The following is an 18,728-nucleotide window of genomic DNA, read 5'->3' as shown; positions in this document are numbered from 1 at the left end:
AACTCCGTAATTGGGGCATCTCGGTGGCTCAGATGGTTAAGTGCCTGCCTTCAGCTCAGGTCATGATCTCCAGGTCCTGGGATCGAGTCCTGCCTCGGGCTCTCAGCTCAGTGGGGAGCCTGCTTCCCCCCCCCCCCCGCCCCACCACTCCCCTGCTCACACTCTCTCGAGCTCTCTCCAAAACGAGTAAATCAAATCTCAAGGAAAAAAAAAAACCTAAGTCACTTACTGCTCAAACATGGTAATGATATCAAGATACAGACCATATGCTTCCCAAAATAATGCTGTTACTGGTTTTCAAAGTTTCCCGCATTTTAGTAAATCCTTAAGCCAGCATCACAACTAATTCCATGTCTTTAACTGGTCAAGTTAGAAAAGCCGAGTCCCTGTGCAGACAACTGTCCCGGCGGCTTCTCCTGCGGCCTCAGGGCGACCACCCCAGGGAGGCTGCTAGCCAGACCCCCAGCTCCGGCCACAACTGAGGTCCGCGGGGCTGCTGGCCCATTGAGCAAATGAAGGAACGCGTCCTGCTGTGACGTCCGTGGGGACAGCAGCCTCCTCCCCAAAGTAGCCGACGGTGCCTCGGGGGCAGACAGAATGGGGGTGCGGGGGACACGGAGCCCCGGGAGACGCGCCTGGGCACGCACCTGACCTCGATGCTGGAACTGCTCAGGACCTCCCCGTCGCAGTTCCAGGAGCTGTTGGACACGGGGCAGCAGCAGGGCGGGGAGTCGCTGCACACGGGCCCGAAGCGCGCCTTCCCCCTCTCCTTGAGGTCGCTGTCCTCGTCCTCCATGTGCTTCGACAGAAACTGGAATTTCTTCACACGATAAACTTCAACAAAAGCGAAGTCAAACTACCGAGAGACACAGAAGGGGGTGGCGTTGTTCGGGTGCCAGGCCGAGGAGGCCGGGCCGTGGGCCGCCGTCAGACGCCCGCCTCCCACCGTGGCCGCAGCGACGGGCACTTGCTAAAGGGTTCGGGCGGGGCGGCTCAGTCGGCGGAGCGGCCGGCTCTCGGCTTCGTCTGGGGTCACGATCTCAGGGTCGTGGGATCGAGCCTCCCGCTGGGCTCTGTGCTGAGTGGGGATCCTGCTGGACAGCCTCTCTCCCTCTCCCTCTGCCCCTCCCCTGCTCCCTGTCTCTCTCGAAAACAAGTAAACCTTAAAAAAACAAACAAAAGCATTCTGGTGGTTCCTTAGCTGTAACTTGTAGAATTCCTTACCTTTTATAAACGCTAGTTTAAAAGCCACATGAGAACACCATTAGAGTAGACCTTAAGCACTATTTAACAAAAAACCACCCCTAGATCTTACTAAAATCAGAGACACACCCACAGCCACGGGCCTCCGGATGCTGCGAGGCGCGGGGTCTCCCACGGCTCACCTGGTCGCACTGGTTGGTGTGCCTGACCAGAAACCGCAGGAAGTTGAACCGGGAGCATTTCCGGATAAGGATGAGGTCAGAAGAGCCGTCCCCCAAGTGCGCGGCCGGGGAGAGGCCCCGGGGGGTCCGGGGACAAGCGCAGGACATGTTTGTGGCATTGATGGCCAGGAACTTCCCGCAGACCACCTTCCACTCCTCCACCTCCTCTGAAGCAGAAAGGGGTGTTGCGGACGGGACGTTGGGGCGGGTGGGCATCCTGAGACCCTCGCCACAAACTCCCCCCGCGACGGGCCCCCTGGCACCAGCACCAAGAATCCTGTGCCGACCGCCGGGCCCAGAGGGTCACCAGGCAAAACACGGAGCAGTTTTGCTGGTCCTCACGTGGGGACTTCTGGACAATTTCAAATACAGACCGATCGCAAGCGTGGCCTGCGAGCTATTTTCACATTTTTACATGGTCGGAAGAAATCAAGAGAAATCCGTTGGGACACATGAACCTGCTACGGAAGCGAACGGCGCGTCCAGAGTTTGCCGCGGCGCTGCGTCCCTTCCCTTGCAAGTGCCGGGCAAAGCCCAAAGGCGCACAGGTGGGTCGCAGGAGAGCTCGCTGGGCCCCGAGCACAGCACTATGGGGAACGGGAGCCAGGCTGGCATACAGCCGCGGCTTCGCCCTGCCCCAGGGCTGGCCGGCGGCCGCTGTCTACTGCCTGCGGGAGCCCAGGAGACAGGGAGGTGCAGAGCGGCACCCACACGGGGACAGACGCGATGCCCTCCAGGACTCGGAAACGCGCGGCTCTGCCCACGGCGTGACAGTGGCTGATGCAGAAACGTTACCGGTGTTCTCCAAACCGTACAACGACTTCTTCTGCTCCTCCTCCAGCTGCTGCCTGCTTTGCCGGCACACGAAGCACCTGAAACACAAGGACGTCACCACCCTTCCTGAGGGCGCAGACACTCGGCGGGGACACAGGGCTGCGGGAACTCTCCTGGGACAGCAGGCTCGGTCTCAGAGGCTAACAATATTTCCTTTGCACGCCAGTTTGAATTCTCCAGATTAGACCTTGTGACAGTGACCCGTGTCCTCCAGTCCTGCTCTAACACGGGTAAGCGTCACACGAGCAGGGCGCATCCTACGAGGCTGGGAAGCTGGCGCCCGGAGCCAGGTCTGCGCGGCCCCAGGTTAGCGGAGCTCCAGCGGGAGCAAAGGCCAAGAAAGGTACAAATTCCACGGCCGGTAATACACTGGGTTTCCGTGTTCGGTGATACACTGGGTTTCCGTGTTCGGTGATACACTGGGTTTCCGTGTTCCCGTCGCTACCAAGCAAGTGGACGACTGGGAACTCCACGGTTAGTGCGGACGGTGTCTGCGGTCCCGGGGCCCAATGGACTCCCTGTCCCCCGGGGTACGAGGGTTTACGCCCCAGATGAGCTCAGCAGTCTGCTTGACGACGCGACGGCGGAAGGAGCTTCTGCCTCTAACTGTTCTGATCTATGGTCTCGAGTCCCTCACTTCAAGGAAGGGAGAAGCGTGGGGACGCGGGACCCCAGAGGCCCTGCGCCGAGCTCCCCCATCGAAACTAGACGATGCCACACACCCACGACAGGGAAACAGCCCCAAACAGTCCCAAACGCCACGTGTGCAGAAACGCACGGAAGGGGGTGCTCACCCCGCCCGGCAGGGCTTCCTGTCCCGCGGAGACCCCACCGTGTGTCGCGCCGGCAGAAAAGATACCGTCCCTTCGTAGCAGTGATGTGACAGGAAGGTCTTCAAACCTGAGAACAGAGCATGAAGGAGTCAGCCCAGCATCACCCCCGGCCACGCCGCCCCACGCCACCAGCGCCTCCTGGGAGCCGGCTGACGGGATCAGGGAGGGCGCCTGGTCCCCAGGGCTGCCCCCGACAGCGGCCCCTCCTGGCCCGCCCGCAGGTCACTGGCGGCTGCTGAAGCCCCAGACGTCTGCACAGCCTGAAGGAGACGCTTCCAAGGGCGGAGCCCCCGGATCCCGTCAGCTCCTCTCAGGCTATTGGCCCACACCCTGACGTCCTCCAGCCTCGGCTGCCCAGGGTCACCCAGCACAGCTCTGGCATCTGGGAAGAGCTCTGACGAAGGTCACGGCAGCACTGGGCCCAGAGGACGGTGGCCGGCCTCGGGGCCGACTGCGGGAGCCGCCCGTTCTCAGCAGGCCTGGCCAGCCTCAAGAGGACCCCTAAGAGTGAGGCAGGAACCCAGCTGGCTGGTGCAGGAGTCCCACAGGACACGAGCATGGGGCCCGGGTCACAGTGGGGACCATGCCGTGTCCTGGGAGTGGAACAGTGACACCATGCCCCACATCAGATAGCAGAGGCCACGGTCACATCCTGCATGATGGGCACAGCACTGAGCGCCCCCGCCCCAGGCCCCCGCCCACTGTGCTAGCACCTGGCATGTGGCTGGGCCCCAGGATACACTCAGTACCCACGTGTCCTGTGCAGAAGCCACTTCTAGTGGCCCCAGTCCACCTTCCTCCCGTTGCCCATCCCCCTGCTTCTCCCCCCGACGGCCCCGCACCCCGCTCCTTGCTAATGTGAAGGGTGCACAGCCGGAACCCTGCAGGGCAGCCTCTCCCCGGACGGCGGTGACCCGTCTCTGCCCGTCCTCAGACCACGTGCACGTCCCACGGGCCGAAGACGTCAGCCTTCCCTCTGCCTCAGAACCACCTCGGGGCATTGCGGCGTGTCGGGCTCCAGGTTGGGGAGGAGACATGTCCCCGCAGAGGGGCGACTGTGGGTCGGGACGAGGCCCCACGTGCTTGGGGCACACGGCCAGCTCGGCAGCTGGGAGTCAGGGCCCGACGTTGCTTTCCCGGACTCTGGTTTATCCGATAGTTCTTCAGGGCCCGCACACCTGGCCTTCCGCTCTACTTTTAACTTAGCTCAGTCTCGGCGATGCCTCATGCCTGGCAAGTTACTGTCCCTTTCTCTCCCAAGACAACGGCTCATATGTTAACACCTGCGATGCTTCGACTGGACCTAATAGAGATTCGCCCAAAAGTGAACTGGGGAGGGCCGTGACTAGACAAATGGGACTGATCAAACTCGGCCCCGGGGCCCATGTGGGCGGCAGGTGTGGCCACCGGACTGTGCACGTCAGACACCCCTGACGGGAGCAGACCGGCCTGTTCTGCATGGTCTGCAGCGGATTTCCAGTTCCCGCCAGTTCCAGCTCTAGGGCCGAGGGTGGGGATTCTTGGGGTGCGGGCCCTGCCCCTCGGACGTCCCGAACCCGTGGGACAAGCGCCTGCGGCTGCGGGCCGTGGAGAGCGGCGCAGCGCCGGAGGTCAGACGGCCTCACCTGAGAAGTCGTATCTGGCGAGGCCCATCCAGCGCTTCTTCTCGCTGTCCTTGATGATGTCTCCGTAGAAGCCGTAGCCCAGGAGGGACACGGAGTACCGCAGCAGCGCGCCGTGGTGATGCACGGACGACACGTCCATGGACAGCGAGTCCCCTGCGGAGGGAAGCGGTCCCCGCTCTGGCGCCACACCCCTCCGGCCCCGGATGGGGCCTGGCGAGCGTGTGCCAACACGGACGACCAGCACGCGGGGAGACGGGGTGCACCCCGGGGGGACTGGGCGCCCGCGCGTCACTCTAATGACAGAATTTAATGGACATTTCCAAAACAGGTTTGGAAAGACGTCCTGTCGGGCCCCAGGGAGCACGTTCCGGCTGCGAAAGGGGGAGTTGCCCGCGACTGAAACGGACGATCATCCACGTGCCCCTGGCCAGCAGCACTTGCGTGGCTTCGGGTCTCACGGGAGACGCACGGTGGTCGGGGAGGGAGCCACGTGCTGCGGGGCCGGCGACCAGCAGCACGGACAGCCTCCTGCCCCGGGGGCCGAGCACACAGGTGCCCGGGATACGCCACGTGGAAAGAGCGTCGCAGGCATGTGGATTCGGGCCTGGGCAAGCCTGTCCCGACAGGGCAGGGGCCGCGTCGCAGACAGAGCAACAGAGAGCAGAACGTCGGGCAAACCTGGGGCATGCTGGGGCCAGGGGTCAGCCTGGGCGCACACGGGGACACGGAGGCAGCAGCCAGGTCACAGGGACGCCGGAGGGATCCGAGCCGGGAACCACGGCCCACACGGAGCCCCGCAGGCGGGAGGCCCAGGGAAGCCCACAGCCAGCCCCGGCCCGGAGCGTCCCCCGCGGTCAGTGCCCGCGGGAGGACCTACCCACGATGATGTGCAGGGCGGACGTTTCCACATCGTTGGTGCCCACCGTCGAAAAACACACACAGTCTGTCGACCCTAACGAAGGAAAAAGAAAGGGAAGGTCTCTGATGGCGTCGCAGTGATTTAAAACTGCAGCAGGCTTCCACGGGGCGGTCGCGCTTCCTTCTGGCCTTGGATGAAGAAAGGACACGAGGACTAAACAATCCTCGTGCCAAGGGAGGCCTGGCCGTCTTGAGAGGAACTCGTCAGACGTGCTGAGACACCCACACGACCCAGCTTTCTCCTCATGGAGCTCTCGGGACTGCTCCTCGGCCCGCCTGGGGGCGCAGAGCGCCGGACACGGGGGCGGGGGGTATCGCTGCGCACTCTGCACAGTGTGTATGTCCCCCCTGCACGCGCCAGCGGCCCCAGGACCATGGGCACCTGCGCAGAGCCGTCAGCAGCGAGAACGTGGACGCAGAGTGAGGGCAACCCGCGAGGTCCCCGCAGAGGCCCGTGGGAGCCCATGTCCTGACGACAGCGCCCCCCCGGTTCCACAGAGCGCCCTGGGGCCCGTCGCCGGTCAAAGACGCACGGCAGCCACCACCTGACAGACGGGAGGGGACCCCCCGGAACTCGGCGAGCACAGGCCTCCCACGGACGTGCTCGACCGTAAGCTGCGGGTGACCTCAGGGCACCTGGCGAGGGCCAGGATCGCCGGGCGTGGTGATGGCGCTGGGACCCTCCACACCTCTGTCTTCCTTCCAGCTGGGGCCCAGGCCGGGTCACTGCTCTCGGCCTGAGAGGGCAGAGCGCCCCGTGGGCTCTTATTTCTCAGACTGCCGAGCCCCACTGCCCCAAGACACAGACCCAGCAGGTCGGGGACGGGGCTGAGCGAGCTGATCTGGCTGAAAAAGCCTAGTGTGGATTTCCCGGAGCAAAGTGTGCGTCAGGATCTGGAACCGCACCGTCTGGCCGCGGACCAGGACCCAGCAGGGAGTGACCGGGGTTAGCCGGCACAGCCGCCCAGACGCCGGCGGGTCCAGACGCTCCGTCCTCCGCCCCCAAGGATCGACGCATCTCCCATCATCAGTGATGTCCCCCGAAACTGGAAAACAGACGCGCTGGACTGCCAGCCCGTGTCACGTCTTCGACTAACAGATCCTGGTCCAATCCGCCGCCCGAGGGGAGGCTCGACATCATCTGAGCTACTTCGCGCTCCTGATGGCTGTAAGTTATGGAAACACGCACATACGCCTTTCATACGTGCGTTTCTCTTGCTCTGTTCATCTTAACCTGAGGATGTCAGCAGTATCACATTCCAAAAATGAGCCAAAAAGTAAAAAATTTTAAATAAGCATTTAAGACCATAGGAGTTAAGTCTTAAAATATTAAAAATTAACAGCAAACCTGTGCGGTTTCAGAGTCTCCCACAGGCTCCTCTTTAGAACAAAGCGGACCCGGAAAACCAGCATGAACACTCCTAAGAAAACACCCTCGAAAGGGCTGTTTTAATTACTCTCAGCTGTGCCCCAAGGTGGTTCTTCGCATCCCCAGAACCTTCCAGAGCGTCTGCGGACCCCTTCTCCCACCGCACAGCCAGGGTTTTGTTTGCGTTCCGGGCAAGCCATCCTTCACCACACATGGCGCAGACGCCCGGACTCGCCTGCATTCGCAGATGCGGGGCCGCCCGCCCCGGCAGGACCCCGCAGGACCCCACAGGGACCGCAGGCAAGAGCAGAGCGGCGAGCATCTGGTCCTCATCCCGCACCGCAGCCGAGATACCCGAGGCCTCACTGGGCCGGACACCCCCACCAGGGCGGCAGAGTCTCGGGACGGATCCTCTAGGGCTCACGTGTGCGCGTGCTGGGACCCTGCAGAGCCACAGCCAAGCGGGCCGGGCTTATGACTGACCTCCGGGACGGCGTCTCGCTCCTCCGAAGCTGCTGGACGCATCTCATCTAAGGAGGTGTGGGTGGCACAGGCCGAGGTGTCCAGGCCCAGCCTGGCTGGGGTGGGGCCCTGCAGACTTGCATTCCAGGATTTCCCAGGGCCCTGTCCCTGGGTAGGACATGCATTCTCTGTCACCCGGTCCCCTGGCAATTAATACAGCAGGTGACCTGACCTGACAGGTTTCAGGGATGGTTTTGCCATCGAGTCGGATTGTTAGAGGTCGTCCCTCGCTTGCGGGCACTCCAGACCCTTCAGGCCCTGGCCTCTGCCCCTCCCCTCTCCGCCCTGCCTCTGGCTCCCTGCTCACGCCTCTGGGCCAGAGCCAGACTCCCTCCTGCCCAAGGACCACTGCGGCCCAAAGGCAGGACCATCCTCACCACACTCCGGGCCCTGGACCAGCGTCACCCCGAGAGGCCTCCCAGAGCACCCTGTCTGCAACAGCGTGTCCCCGACTCGGCTGTGTCCTGGACCCACGGTGCACCTCCCCACACCCCGGGGGCACCACCTCACTCGCTCCTGGGCCCACAGCAGCGACCGGCCCACAGAGGGGCTGGGAAAGCCATGTTGCCAGGGTGCATGATCGTGGATGGACGGACGGACGGACGACCTGCCCAAGCTCCAGAGAGCCTCCAGCTTGCGTCTGGCCCCCAATGGTCTGAAGAGGCCAGCCTGGCGCAGCTGGGGGGACCTGGGTGCCCACAGGCAAGTCCCCTGAACCCCGTTCCTTCCTTTTAACGTCCAGTGTGCTTTCAACAGCTCATCCCTCGGATGGGACCTAACTCCCCGGGCATTTCCTCAGACATCTGCGTGGCCCAGGCTTCGACCAAGAGGAAGCCCTGGCTAGAAACCAAGGTCTGGCCCCAACCGGGCATTGGGATGGGGTTCAAGGACCAAGTCTGCAGAGGCGTGGAGGCTCGGTGTGCCGACCAGAACTGAGGACAGAGGGGCCCAGGGAGAGGCCCCCCCCCTTCTGCGGACTGGCTCCTTCCTCTAGATCAAGTGGAAGGAGACAGGAACTGAGAAGGCATCGGCAGGTCCGGACTCCCGGCAGCTGGAGCAGTGATGGGTCTCCAGGCGCGGTGTCGGGCTGTCCCAGCCGCCCCGGGGCTGCCACACACCAGCCAGACCCCACGGCCCGCCCCTCCCAATGCCAGGCACCCCCTTCCGAGCGCTGGCCTCGGTGTCCCCTAGCAGCCCGTCCCTGATCTCCATCAGAACTCGTGCCCCCACCCCAACGCCTCGTCTCTGTGCCCCCGGGGCACCAAGACTGACATCATGGGGTCACGCTTATTCCCCCACCCAATGCCTGCTGGCTCCGTGGCAGAGCTACACCCGAGTCCCAGCCAACCACATGGCCACTGGCCCCAGCACCGGCGTCCTCTGGAACGGAGCGCATGGGGTGGCCTTCAAGCCCATTCGGATGACACTGCCCGCGGCCTCTGCGTCTCACCGTGTGGCCTTCAGGACTCGAGCCCCAAGCTGGGCCCTTGTCCAGGCCCCTCGATGACCCCACTCCTGGCACCCCTACAGGCGGGTCCCCTTTCCTGGGCACACAGCTCTGCCCCAGCTGACCCTTGGCACACCCGCGTCCCCACACGGCCAGCCCCTCGCTTGTCACCTCTCGGAAAGGGCCCTGGGCGCCCCAGCAAGAGAAGCCCCTCCTGGCCACTGTCCGCAGTGTGCCCGCTCTGGTTTCCCGGTGTGCTGGGTCCCCTGAGTGGGCAGAGGTCACGCCCATCCCGTCTCCCACCGACCCCAAGGCCCAGAATGCCCACAGCAGAGCGCGTCTGTCCCCACGACACTCCTGAGTGGCTCCTGAACGTGAACAGCTCAGGCTTGTATGTGGTCGTGCTACTGCAGGCTGATGGCTGTAAAAGCCATCACGAAAAAACAGTTGAGCAGAGAGAGAAATAAAATTCACGTCGCCCAGAACAGACCCCAAACAGCCGAAGAGCAAAGCCTAACGGGGAGAGGCCGGGAGCGGCGATCAACCAAGAATAAACACGTCCGCTGCAGGAGCAACGTTCGTCGGACTTTCCTGACCATGGGGCGGGGCAGAGAGGTCCCTCGGGGGGACCCTGGGCCGCTCCTCTCGGTCCATGAGGTGGGACCAGGACAGCAGCTCCTTCACAGCTGTCGCGACTGGTGGCAGGGGACGTGCCACGTGGGATTTCTGCCCGGACACAGCCCCCATCACTGTCACCTGGGGGCAGACCCGGGCACCGGACAGGGGCGCCTCCTCCCTGCGGACAATGTTCACGAAGCCTCGAGCCAATTTATGCAACTCAACGTGGTGGTTTTCAAAGAAGTACTTCCTACAGTCCCCAAACACGCTGAGCCAGGGGCGCCCGAGGGGCTCAGACTGTGGGGCGTCTGACTCCTGGCTTCTGCTCAGGTCATGGTCTCAGGGTCATGGGATCGCGGCCCGTGTTGGGATCCACTCTTGGTGGGGAGTCTGCCTGAGGTCCTCTCTCTCCTCCCCCTCTGCCCCATCCCCCCCCACTCCTCAGATAAATAAATAAATCTGAAAAAAATAAACAAAACCCACACTGAGCCAGACCTCTTCAGGACACAGCCCAGGGGCCCATGGAGTGAACAGGCCCGGGACCCCATCCCTCCCCGTCTTACACGGGAAGTCACCCCCCCCACTGGGTGAAACCCCCCCCCCAGTCCACAGCACCCACTAGTCTGGGCTGCAAGCCACTGCCAGAAAAACACAGGTTTCCCCAGCTTCCTTTCTCCCCGATTGTGCTCTGGGGTCCCCGTGTTCCCCAGGTCCCCCCACCCCCCGACTGGGCAGTCCTTTGAGAGCAGACTGCACCCCAGCCACCGGCTTCAGTGCTCGTGGGGAAGGAAGACAAGATTCCCTCAAACGCAAAACAGGGTCCTGTACTCGGTCAGAAACTGTTTCTCGACAAACTGTGCCCCCGAGTGGGGAGTGGCGGTGAGATCACCCTTTCGGTAGCAGAATGACCTTGAAGGAAAACCAAGCTTGATGCTCCTGGGGAAGTGCGGGGGGGCATCTCCCGGGGAAGTGGGGGAGGGAGGGGGGAGGCAGAGCCCCTACCGGCGGGGATGATGCCAATTCTGAGTGGGCTGGGCACCAGCGCTGCCCTGGGCTGGTTCTGGTCCACGCCGGCGTCCCGCTGCGTCCTGCCGATCAGGCCGTGCAAGACCTCACTGAACATGCCATCTCCACCGACACAGACGATTCTGCAGGGGACACAGGCTGTTAGGGTCCCTTCTGCTGTCCCCACAAGGTCGCACCCTCCCCCAGGCCCCGCCTCCAGTTCATCGCAGAGAATGCCCTGCCCCTCCGCCCACAAGCAGGGGGTTCTCCTTCAGGCCAGACTGCTAAGAAGTAAGCAGACGGGGCGCCTGGGTGGCTCAGTGGGTTAAAGCCTCTGCATTCACTTCAGGTCATGATCTCAGGGTTCTAGGATCGAGCCCCGCATCGGGCTCTCTGCTCAGCGGGGAGCCTGCCCCCCCCCCCCACGGCTTCCCTCTCTGCCTACTTGTGATCTCTGTCAAATAAATCTTTTTTAAAAAGAAAAGAAATAAGCAGACAAAGGCAGAAAAGACGTCTCCCTCTACGGAGCTCCACCTGCCAGACCAGCCCGCAGCCCCGCAGCCGCCCTTAACCTCCACGCGGCCTGGGCTCCGGGGGCCACCCGGTCCCTTCACGCTGGCCGCACCACTGTCTCCAACACCGACTTCAGCTCCCCACCTCTAACAAGTGCCTACGTGTCTTCTGTAGGATTCCGTCACCCGGACCAGTCAGGTCTCCCAGACGTCCTAGAGACCACCCCCTCTGACCATATCCCCTGCCGCCCTCCAGCCGGCTGTGCCCGCAGCGCATAACCTCCTTCAGCCATCCTGGGGCCAATCCCGGCGCATCAGTCCTCACCACATGGCTTTAAGGTCCTTCCAGAACGCCTGACCCTCAGCAGCAGCCTGTGAGCGGCCCTGGGTCCTCACCCCTGCGGAGGTGGCCCTGGGTCCTCACCCCTGCGGAGGCAGCCATCCTCCCCCAGGTCTCGAGCGCTCCGCCAAGCCCCTGCCATGTGCTAGGCCTGTGCCAGGGGCTAGGGGACAGCTGCGCACAGGGCCCAGGATGCTGGCCGTCTGGGGCTGACGCGCCAGCAGAGACAGACACCGCATGGACGCGGACTCCCATGTGGGGAAGAGCACAGAAGCTCCCCGCCGCGCCCTGTGTCACACAGCTGGGCACGCACAGCCAGGGCCGCCCCAAGAAGAGACGTCAGACACCGAAACCCACAGGTGCAATGGAACGGCTTGTCTGTGGGCTCAAAACCTCAGGCTCACCAAAAAAGCCTGAGACAAGCGCTCTCCCGCGGTGAGGGACACTGGGACGGGGCCGGGACCCCGGTGGGGACAGCAAACAGTAAGAGCCTCCGACCTGTGGTCTCCCGGGCTGTCATGGTATTTGTTCTGTAGAGTAGCCCTGTTTTTAGGACATCAGCCTCCAACATTGAGGAACAAAAGGGGAACGTCTGGAACAGACCAACGACTCGGGGAAGACTCGTCTGCGCAGGAGGCAGGAGACGGACGGACGGACAAGGACAACAGCCAGTGGCGGCTCCACGTCGCAGAAGGAGGCACGACGGAGCTTCTCTGCTATTTCTGATTTTCTCCCATGACAACCAGGAGCAACGAAGGACAGACAGGGAGGGAACAGCACTGGGACGGGAAAGGCCTGATCAGCGCTACGTGGGCGTCAGGGTGGCCGAGCGGTACCCACCCGTCGTATCTGTCCGTGTTGATCTCATATAGAGTCTCCTTGGCCTGGTTCGCATGTTCAGTAACTGTGAGGAAAAGTGACATTATGCTCTATTATTATGTTATATGATATACATATTTTTACATTATATTATAAGCACATTATTTAAAAAGTTTTCCCTTATTAACCCAGTTAAGCTGAAACTTTAAAAAACTTAAATAAAATAGAACTTGAAGAAAATTTAAGAATATCTGAAGATGTAAGAAAAAGGAAAACACGAGTCCGCAGACCGTGTACTCAAAGAAAGAAACAAAACAGAACAGAAACGCTACTCTGCGTGGAGTTTTGTACCCCAGACTCCCGACATTCATCCTAGATACTCTTTTCGGTGAGAAGTTCTCTGGAAAGACCACGTTAAAGGTCCACGTGCTGTCCCTTCAGATTCACAGGGACATGACCGCAGCCCCGTGATTCCTGCCGGCGCGCATCATGCTGGTTCGAGGTTTGCTGTTCTAAAATGTGGCCGCGCACCTCTGTGCCCGTCGCTCGTACACCCGACTGTCGTCCTGGGCAAGCGCGAGAAAGCTGGGGTACCCGGTGGGCCACCCCCCTCAGGAAGTGTGCACAGACCTCAGAGCACGGGGTCACGGGGAGAACAGCGTCTGTGCGCCCCCGCCCTGCGTCGAGAACTTGCACTAAAAATCAGGGCCACGAGCACGGCGTCCCATTACATTTCTTCAAGTGTCACTTAGTACGAAATTCTTCCTAAGCCTTACTAACGGCTTTTCTCTCTCCTCGCAAGAACGTTCTGTCCCTGATCTTTACGCTTTCATCGTCTTAGCGTTTCTCTCGAGTGTTTCTTACGCGACGACTTGGTTAGAAGAGTATCCATACTTCATATCGTATTGTTCTCATTCTGGTATATAAAACAACGCATTTTACTTTGTTTAAAATCAACTTGTAAGACAAAACCTTGCCTAGTGACAAGATTTGACGCGAGTCACTGTCAGATTTACTCCTATACGTCTGATAGAACGGATACTTTACCAATTACTTCGGTGGTGACGGAGGCTAAGGTGAACAACGGCGCCACCTTCCGCTCGTAGATCCGCTTGCCTTGTCCCTTCCCTCCGAACGGATTAATGAACACCAGCAAATGCTTTGGTCTCGATGCTACAAAACAACGACATGTAAATCCCAGTGAACCCAGAACGTGTCAACAGGAAAGACTGCGTCGCTGAAGGAAATCTAACGACTGTAGTTTGAGAACCCTGCTAAGTACTGCCTGGTCAAAAGCATTGAACTTCAGGTTAAAGAACGGTGCTGAAGAGTTGCCTAATCTACGGGCAGGGGAGAGTGGGGGTCTATCAGAATGGCCAAGAGTCCCGTGGATCTGTGAATCCCCAAGAATCCAGAATTCTGACCAAGACACTGTCTCCTGATGAAGGGTCCTATAAAATGCGACTTCTGGAAGGTGAGTCTGCAGAGAACAAGAAGAAACACGTGCAGACGGGACCATGAGAAGAGACAGACTGTGAGACACCCAGACAGCCTGCCAGCCCCGGGCCTCAGCCCCGTCCAGAGAGCATCTTCACCCGGCTCACACCGACATTTGTGTTGGGGTTAGTTCAGATAGATTCTGACCCTCAGAAACTAACTTTACTGGCAATCAATAAAAGTAGCAAGAAAGTATATCCTCCCCCACCCCAAAAACTGAGAACCTGAGTCTTCACAAAATCCTGCACACAGAAGTTCACAACAGCCCCTGAGTGGAAACACCCCACGTGTCCATCTGCTGGGGGCTGACACCCCAGATGCAGTCCAGCTGCACAATGGAATACTACTCAGCAGTCAAAAAGGTCAGACTACTGGTATCCTGCCGACACGGATCCTGTCAATGCCGTCACTGGACGGTCTACAGCCCATCCCTGAAGGGGCCCTTGTGATGTGACTCCGTCCATGGGGTGGCTGTCTGCTCCGAAAGGAAGGACCACAAGAAAACTCTGGGGCAATCTATGTCTCACGGAGCTTTGGGGGACACAGCTACATGCATGCGTGTTCCAGCCGCACTGGCCTCAGCTCACCATCTGTCCACTCCACCGTGCAGGATTTCTAGCTCAGAACTGCAGGCAAAGGCTGGTCTCTAATCCACGAGGTGCCTGCTGCCGTGTGTAAAGCAGCCCCTCCTGTCCCTTCCTCTGAGACTCGGCAGAAACTACGATTCACTAACAGACAGATATACAGACGCTGGCAAAGAAAGACTGCAAACCTCCAAGCCCTGCCATCTCTACTCGGCGGGCATGTGCCTGTTCATGATACAAGTCTTACATGTCTTCTGGATGGTTGAAAACCACAATAAAGTACTGGGGGAGATGTACGGTAGAGGAAATCAATTGAGCTGAAAGTTGTTTCTTTAAAAAGACTCATAAAAATGGGACATCCAGGGGTGCCTGGGTGGCTCAGTGGTTTGGGCTGCTGCCTTCGGCTCGGGTCATGATCTCAGGGTCCTGGGATCGAGCCCCGCATCGGGCTCTCTGCTCCGCAGGAAGCCTGCTTCTCTCTCTCTCTCTGTCTCTCTCTCTCTCTGCCTGCCTCTCTGCCTATTTGTGATCTCTGTCTGTCAAATAAATAAATAAAATCTTTAAAAAAAAAAAAATGGGACATCCAGGTGGCTCAGTTGGTGAAGCATCTGCCTTCGGCTCAGGTCATGATCCCAGGGTCCTGGGATCGAGTCCCGCATTGGGCTCCCTGCTCAGCGGGGAGCCTGCTTCTCCCTCTGCCTGCCTCTCTCTCTCTCTGACAAATAAATGAATAAAATCTTTAAAAAATAAAAACAAAAATATTCATAAAATTGACAATTCCCTAATAAAGTTGCTACAGAGCAAGGGAGAAGCAACAAATTAGTAATTACCAGGAATGAGAAAGGGAACATTACCCCAGAGTCTGCACATATCACTAGGGAAGTGAAAGGATTTCTTAATAATAAATTTATAAAGTCAGATAAATGGACAATTTTCTCAAAAAATATAATTTACCAAAGCTGGCAAAAGAAATCGAAAATCTGAATAGTCTGATATTTAATAAGGAAACCAAAGTCATTAATGAAAACCTCACAAAGAAAACCCAGGCCCAGATGGTTTCACCAGGGAATGCTTCCAAGGACTTCAGGAAAGCCACAGCCCCATATCACGGGAGCGCCTCCACAGAACAGAAGGAAGGGGCGCCGCTCCGCGACCAGCACGGGGCCACCAGCGCCCAGGAGCAAAACCAGTCCAGAGCTGCACGTGTGGCTCTACTTCGCCCCAAGCCAAGGTGCAGAAATCCTGAAGAAAGTCAACAAGTCAACTCCAGAAACCCGTAAGAAGAGTGATCAGGCATGCCAAGCGGATTTCCTGGGAAGACGGAGGTTTTACACACGAGAAAGCAATAATTCACATCTTAACTCCAAAAGAAGATGATCACACAAGCACCTCGGGGGATGCGGAAAAAGCATTTATCAGATTCGACGATCAGCTGTGGTTTAAGAGAAAACAAAGTCTAGAAAGCCAAGAATTAGAAACGAACTTCCTTAAGATGTTTTTTCCTGATTTTTAAACTTGTATTTATTTCTACTTTTTAAGGAATCTCTATCTACCTGGTGTGGGGCTTGAACTCACAACGCCCAGACCAAGAGTCACTTGTTCCACCAACTCAACCAGCCAGGTGACCCCTTCATATGTTTGTTGTTTTTTTTTAATCTATCAAAACCCCAAGAAACATCATTCTTGACAGCGAAGTGCTGGAAACTGCCCCCGCGAGCAGGGCTGAGACTGCTCGTCCCCGCTGGGACCCGCCGCAGGGCGGACGTGGAAGAAAGAGGAAGAAAGAGGAAGAAAGGCGCGAGAGCTAAGATGAATGAAACAGGACTGCCCCTGCTCACGGGGACACGATTCTGCTTCAGGGAAATCCCAAAGAATCATCAGTCCAGTGAGATTAATAAATGAATTTCGCCGAGTCACTGGACGCAAGTGAAACTCGCTCCAAGTTCGACAGCGAAGCAAGAAGTGAAGACCCGCGTGAGGCGTCACCGTGCACGGGGCAGGGACCGTCCCCCCGGCCGCAGCGGGGGTCAAGCACAGACCCGTGCCTACACGAGCCGTCGCCACTCAACACCAAGCCCAGATGGACACCGCTGAAACACCACTCTGAGGGGAAAATATCCTCGTGGCCCTGGAGCAGTCAAGGACATCGGATAGGACAGGACTGACCACCAGAACTGGAAGGGCATTGGCGTCGAGGACATCCGTTCACCAGCAGACACCAGCCAGAGCGGGAAAAGGCAACCCCGGAACGGAGGAGGGATCTGTCGTGCATAAACCCAACAAAAGGTCTGGATCCACAACACACAAAGCATCTCCACGTAACGTGGAGGACAGACCGACAACCCGGCAGATAAACGGACACAGGACTTAACACTCTCCTTGCAGAAGGGGACTTCCAAGTGGCCCCCAAACATGGGAATGGACGTGTCCGTCCCCTTCAGTAGCTGTCAGGGAAAGGCCCGTCAGTGCCCGAGGGCCAGGCGCCCGGCATCCACCAACAGGGCTACAGCTCTGAGGGTGTGGGCACTGCGGGCCGAGCGGGACCCCGAGGGTCTGCTGGGGGGAGCGCTGCTGCTCCGCGGTCTGGAAGACGGTCTGACGGGGTCTGCCAGGAAACGCACGCGCGCCCCCACCACCCCAGAAACCCCTCTCCCACAGACACAGCCAAGAGAAAGGCCAGCATGTGTCCACACAAGACATGCGCCAGAAGGTTCAGAACGACACGGTCTGCAGTAGAGACGAGCCTCGGACGCCACCGGGCCCCGCGTGGTTGGCTTCACAGACAGAACGCTGAGCCAAAAGCCAGACACAGGCGTGTCCGCGGTACGACCTGAGGTCTACGAAGCCCAAAATGAAGCCAGGCAGTGGTCACCCCGGGGGAGGGACTGGGGGTGCTCAGCGGCCCCTGGGGGGCTGGCCGGTTCTGGTGTGGGATCTGGATGCTAGTGACACGCGCCAAGATGCACCCGCGGATGTGGGTGCTTCCCGGGGTCTAGGCTGCTTCTGGGAAGCCACAGACAGATAACCCAGGGTTAAAATCAGAGAGATCCGAAGAAACAGATCCTCCAACACCTGCAGGTACGAGGAGCCATCTCGGGTGAGGATGTCGCTCGGAAGCTCGTCTGTGGGCCACACCGCCCTCAAGTAAATTCTCACCCTTTGGATCCAGACACCAAATTAACTTAAAAAGACCGAAAACCACCCCTTTACACGCTGTCTGTGCTCTGCAGTTAAAGCTGAAGGAACTGACCAGATTCCGTACTGAGACTGTAACCAAACAGCACGAAACGGGATCCCAGATGTGCTCTTCCAAGGAGCTGGACAGACGGACTCTCATCACCCAGCAACCCACCTGCATTTCAGATGTCGGGCCCCCCTAGATGTCGGATGTGCGTCCCCATGACCTGCTGGACTCCCCACATTCACCTGCAGCGCAGGGACCCCCATCCCCACAGCCCAGAAATAGAAACCGGGGCTCCGCAGGTCCAGGGACCCGTGCCCCGGGTCCCAGCTGGTTGGTGAGGTGCCCCGACCCCGGGAGGCCACGTGGGGGCAGTGGCCGGGGACTCTAGGCTGGTCCTCCGACAGGTGCATCGGTCAGTCTGCCCACGCCACACCCGTTTACCCCGCAGGTTACAGGCAGCTGTGCAGGAGGCAGCGAGGCCTCGTGGGGGTGGGGTACAAACGCACGTACTGAGCGCCCCCAGCAGCTCCTGCAGGACGCGCAGCCACAGGTGACACAGCGGCTCCTCGGCACAGCAGAAAGTGACCTGCGCCCACTTCCAGCGGCGGCGGCGGGCTCTCTTCACGCAGTGCACTACGGAGACAGACAGCGGGGCAGGTCAGAGCGCAGCCCCGGGCCCCACAGCTCACGTGGGAAACCCCTCCCGGCCCGTGAGCGACATCCAGGGCATTAGGAAGAAGACCAGCATCTCCATTCTTTTAACCCATTAAGAAAACAAAAACAAAAAAACAAAGAAAGTAAGAAACAAGATGATCGAAACATTAATTAAAAGTAGGGACGCCTGGGACGCCTGGGTGGCTCAGTTGGTTAAGCAGCTGCCTTCGGCTCAGGTCATGATCCCAGCGTCCTGGGATCGAGTCCCACATCGGGCTCCTTGCTCAGCAGGGAGCCTGCTTCTCCCTCTGCCTCTGCCTGCCACTCTGTCTGCCTGTGCTCGCTCTCTCCCCCTCTCTCTCTGATAAATAAATAAAATCTTTAAAAAAAAAAAAAAAAGTCGATCTTTGGGAAAATCACATAATGCAGTTTCTAAAAGATTAAAAAAAAAAAAAAGGAAACACTGAGCTTGTCAAACGAGTGACGAAAAACTCGTCTTTTCAACTGTGTGAACGCAGTGCAGACGGGGGGGGGGGGGGGGGG

The 18,728-nt window shown here is 59.2% G+C and overlaps 1 protein-coding gene across 1 annotated transcript in view; it reads right to left on the bottom strand.

The window, feature by feature from the left end:
- CERK (ceramide kinase) overlaps positions 1–18,728 on the bottom strand; it is a 39,918-nt gene that overhangs the window by 2,798 nt on the left and 18,392 nt on the right. Inside the window, exons 5-14 of the mRNA XM_059404437.1 lie at positions 18,042–18,164; positions 13,314–13,439; positions 12,288–12,351; positions 10,593–10,738; positions 5,594–5,668; positions 4,717–4,869; positions 3,053–3,158; positions 2,220–2,296; positions 1,386–1,591; positions 648–856 (exon numbers count right to left, since the gene is read on the bottom strand). Of these exons, the coding sequence (XP_059260420.1) occupies positions 648–856; positions 1,386–1,591; positions 2,220–2,296; positions 3,053–3,158; positions 4,717–4,869; positions 5,594–5,668; positions 10,593–10,738; positions 12,288–12,351; positions 13,314–13,439; positions 18,042–18,164 (1,285 nt within the window). The remainder of the gene's footprint in view (positions 1–647; positions 857–1,385; positions 1,592–2,219; positions 2,297–3,052; positions 3,159–4,716; positions 4,870–5,593; positions 5,669–10,592; positions 10,739–12,287; positions 12,352–13,313; positions 13,440–18,041; positions 18,165–18,728) is intronic.

This window comes from Mustela nigripes, chromosome 6 (genome assembly GCF_022355385.1).
Source record: "Mustela nigripes isolate SB6536 chromosome 6, MUSNIG.SB6536, whole genome shotgun sequence".
In the NCBI taxonomy this organism is placed as follows: domain Eukaryota; kingdom Metazoa; phylum Chordata; class Mammalia; order Carnivora; family Mustelidae; genus Mustela; species Mustela nigripes.
Note: the sequence above shows the minus strand (reverse complement) of the source record. Positions and strands in the feature narration are given on the sequence as shown.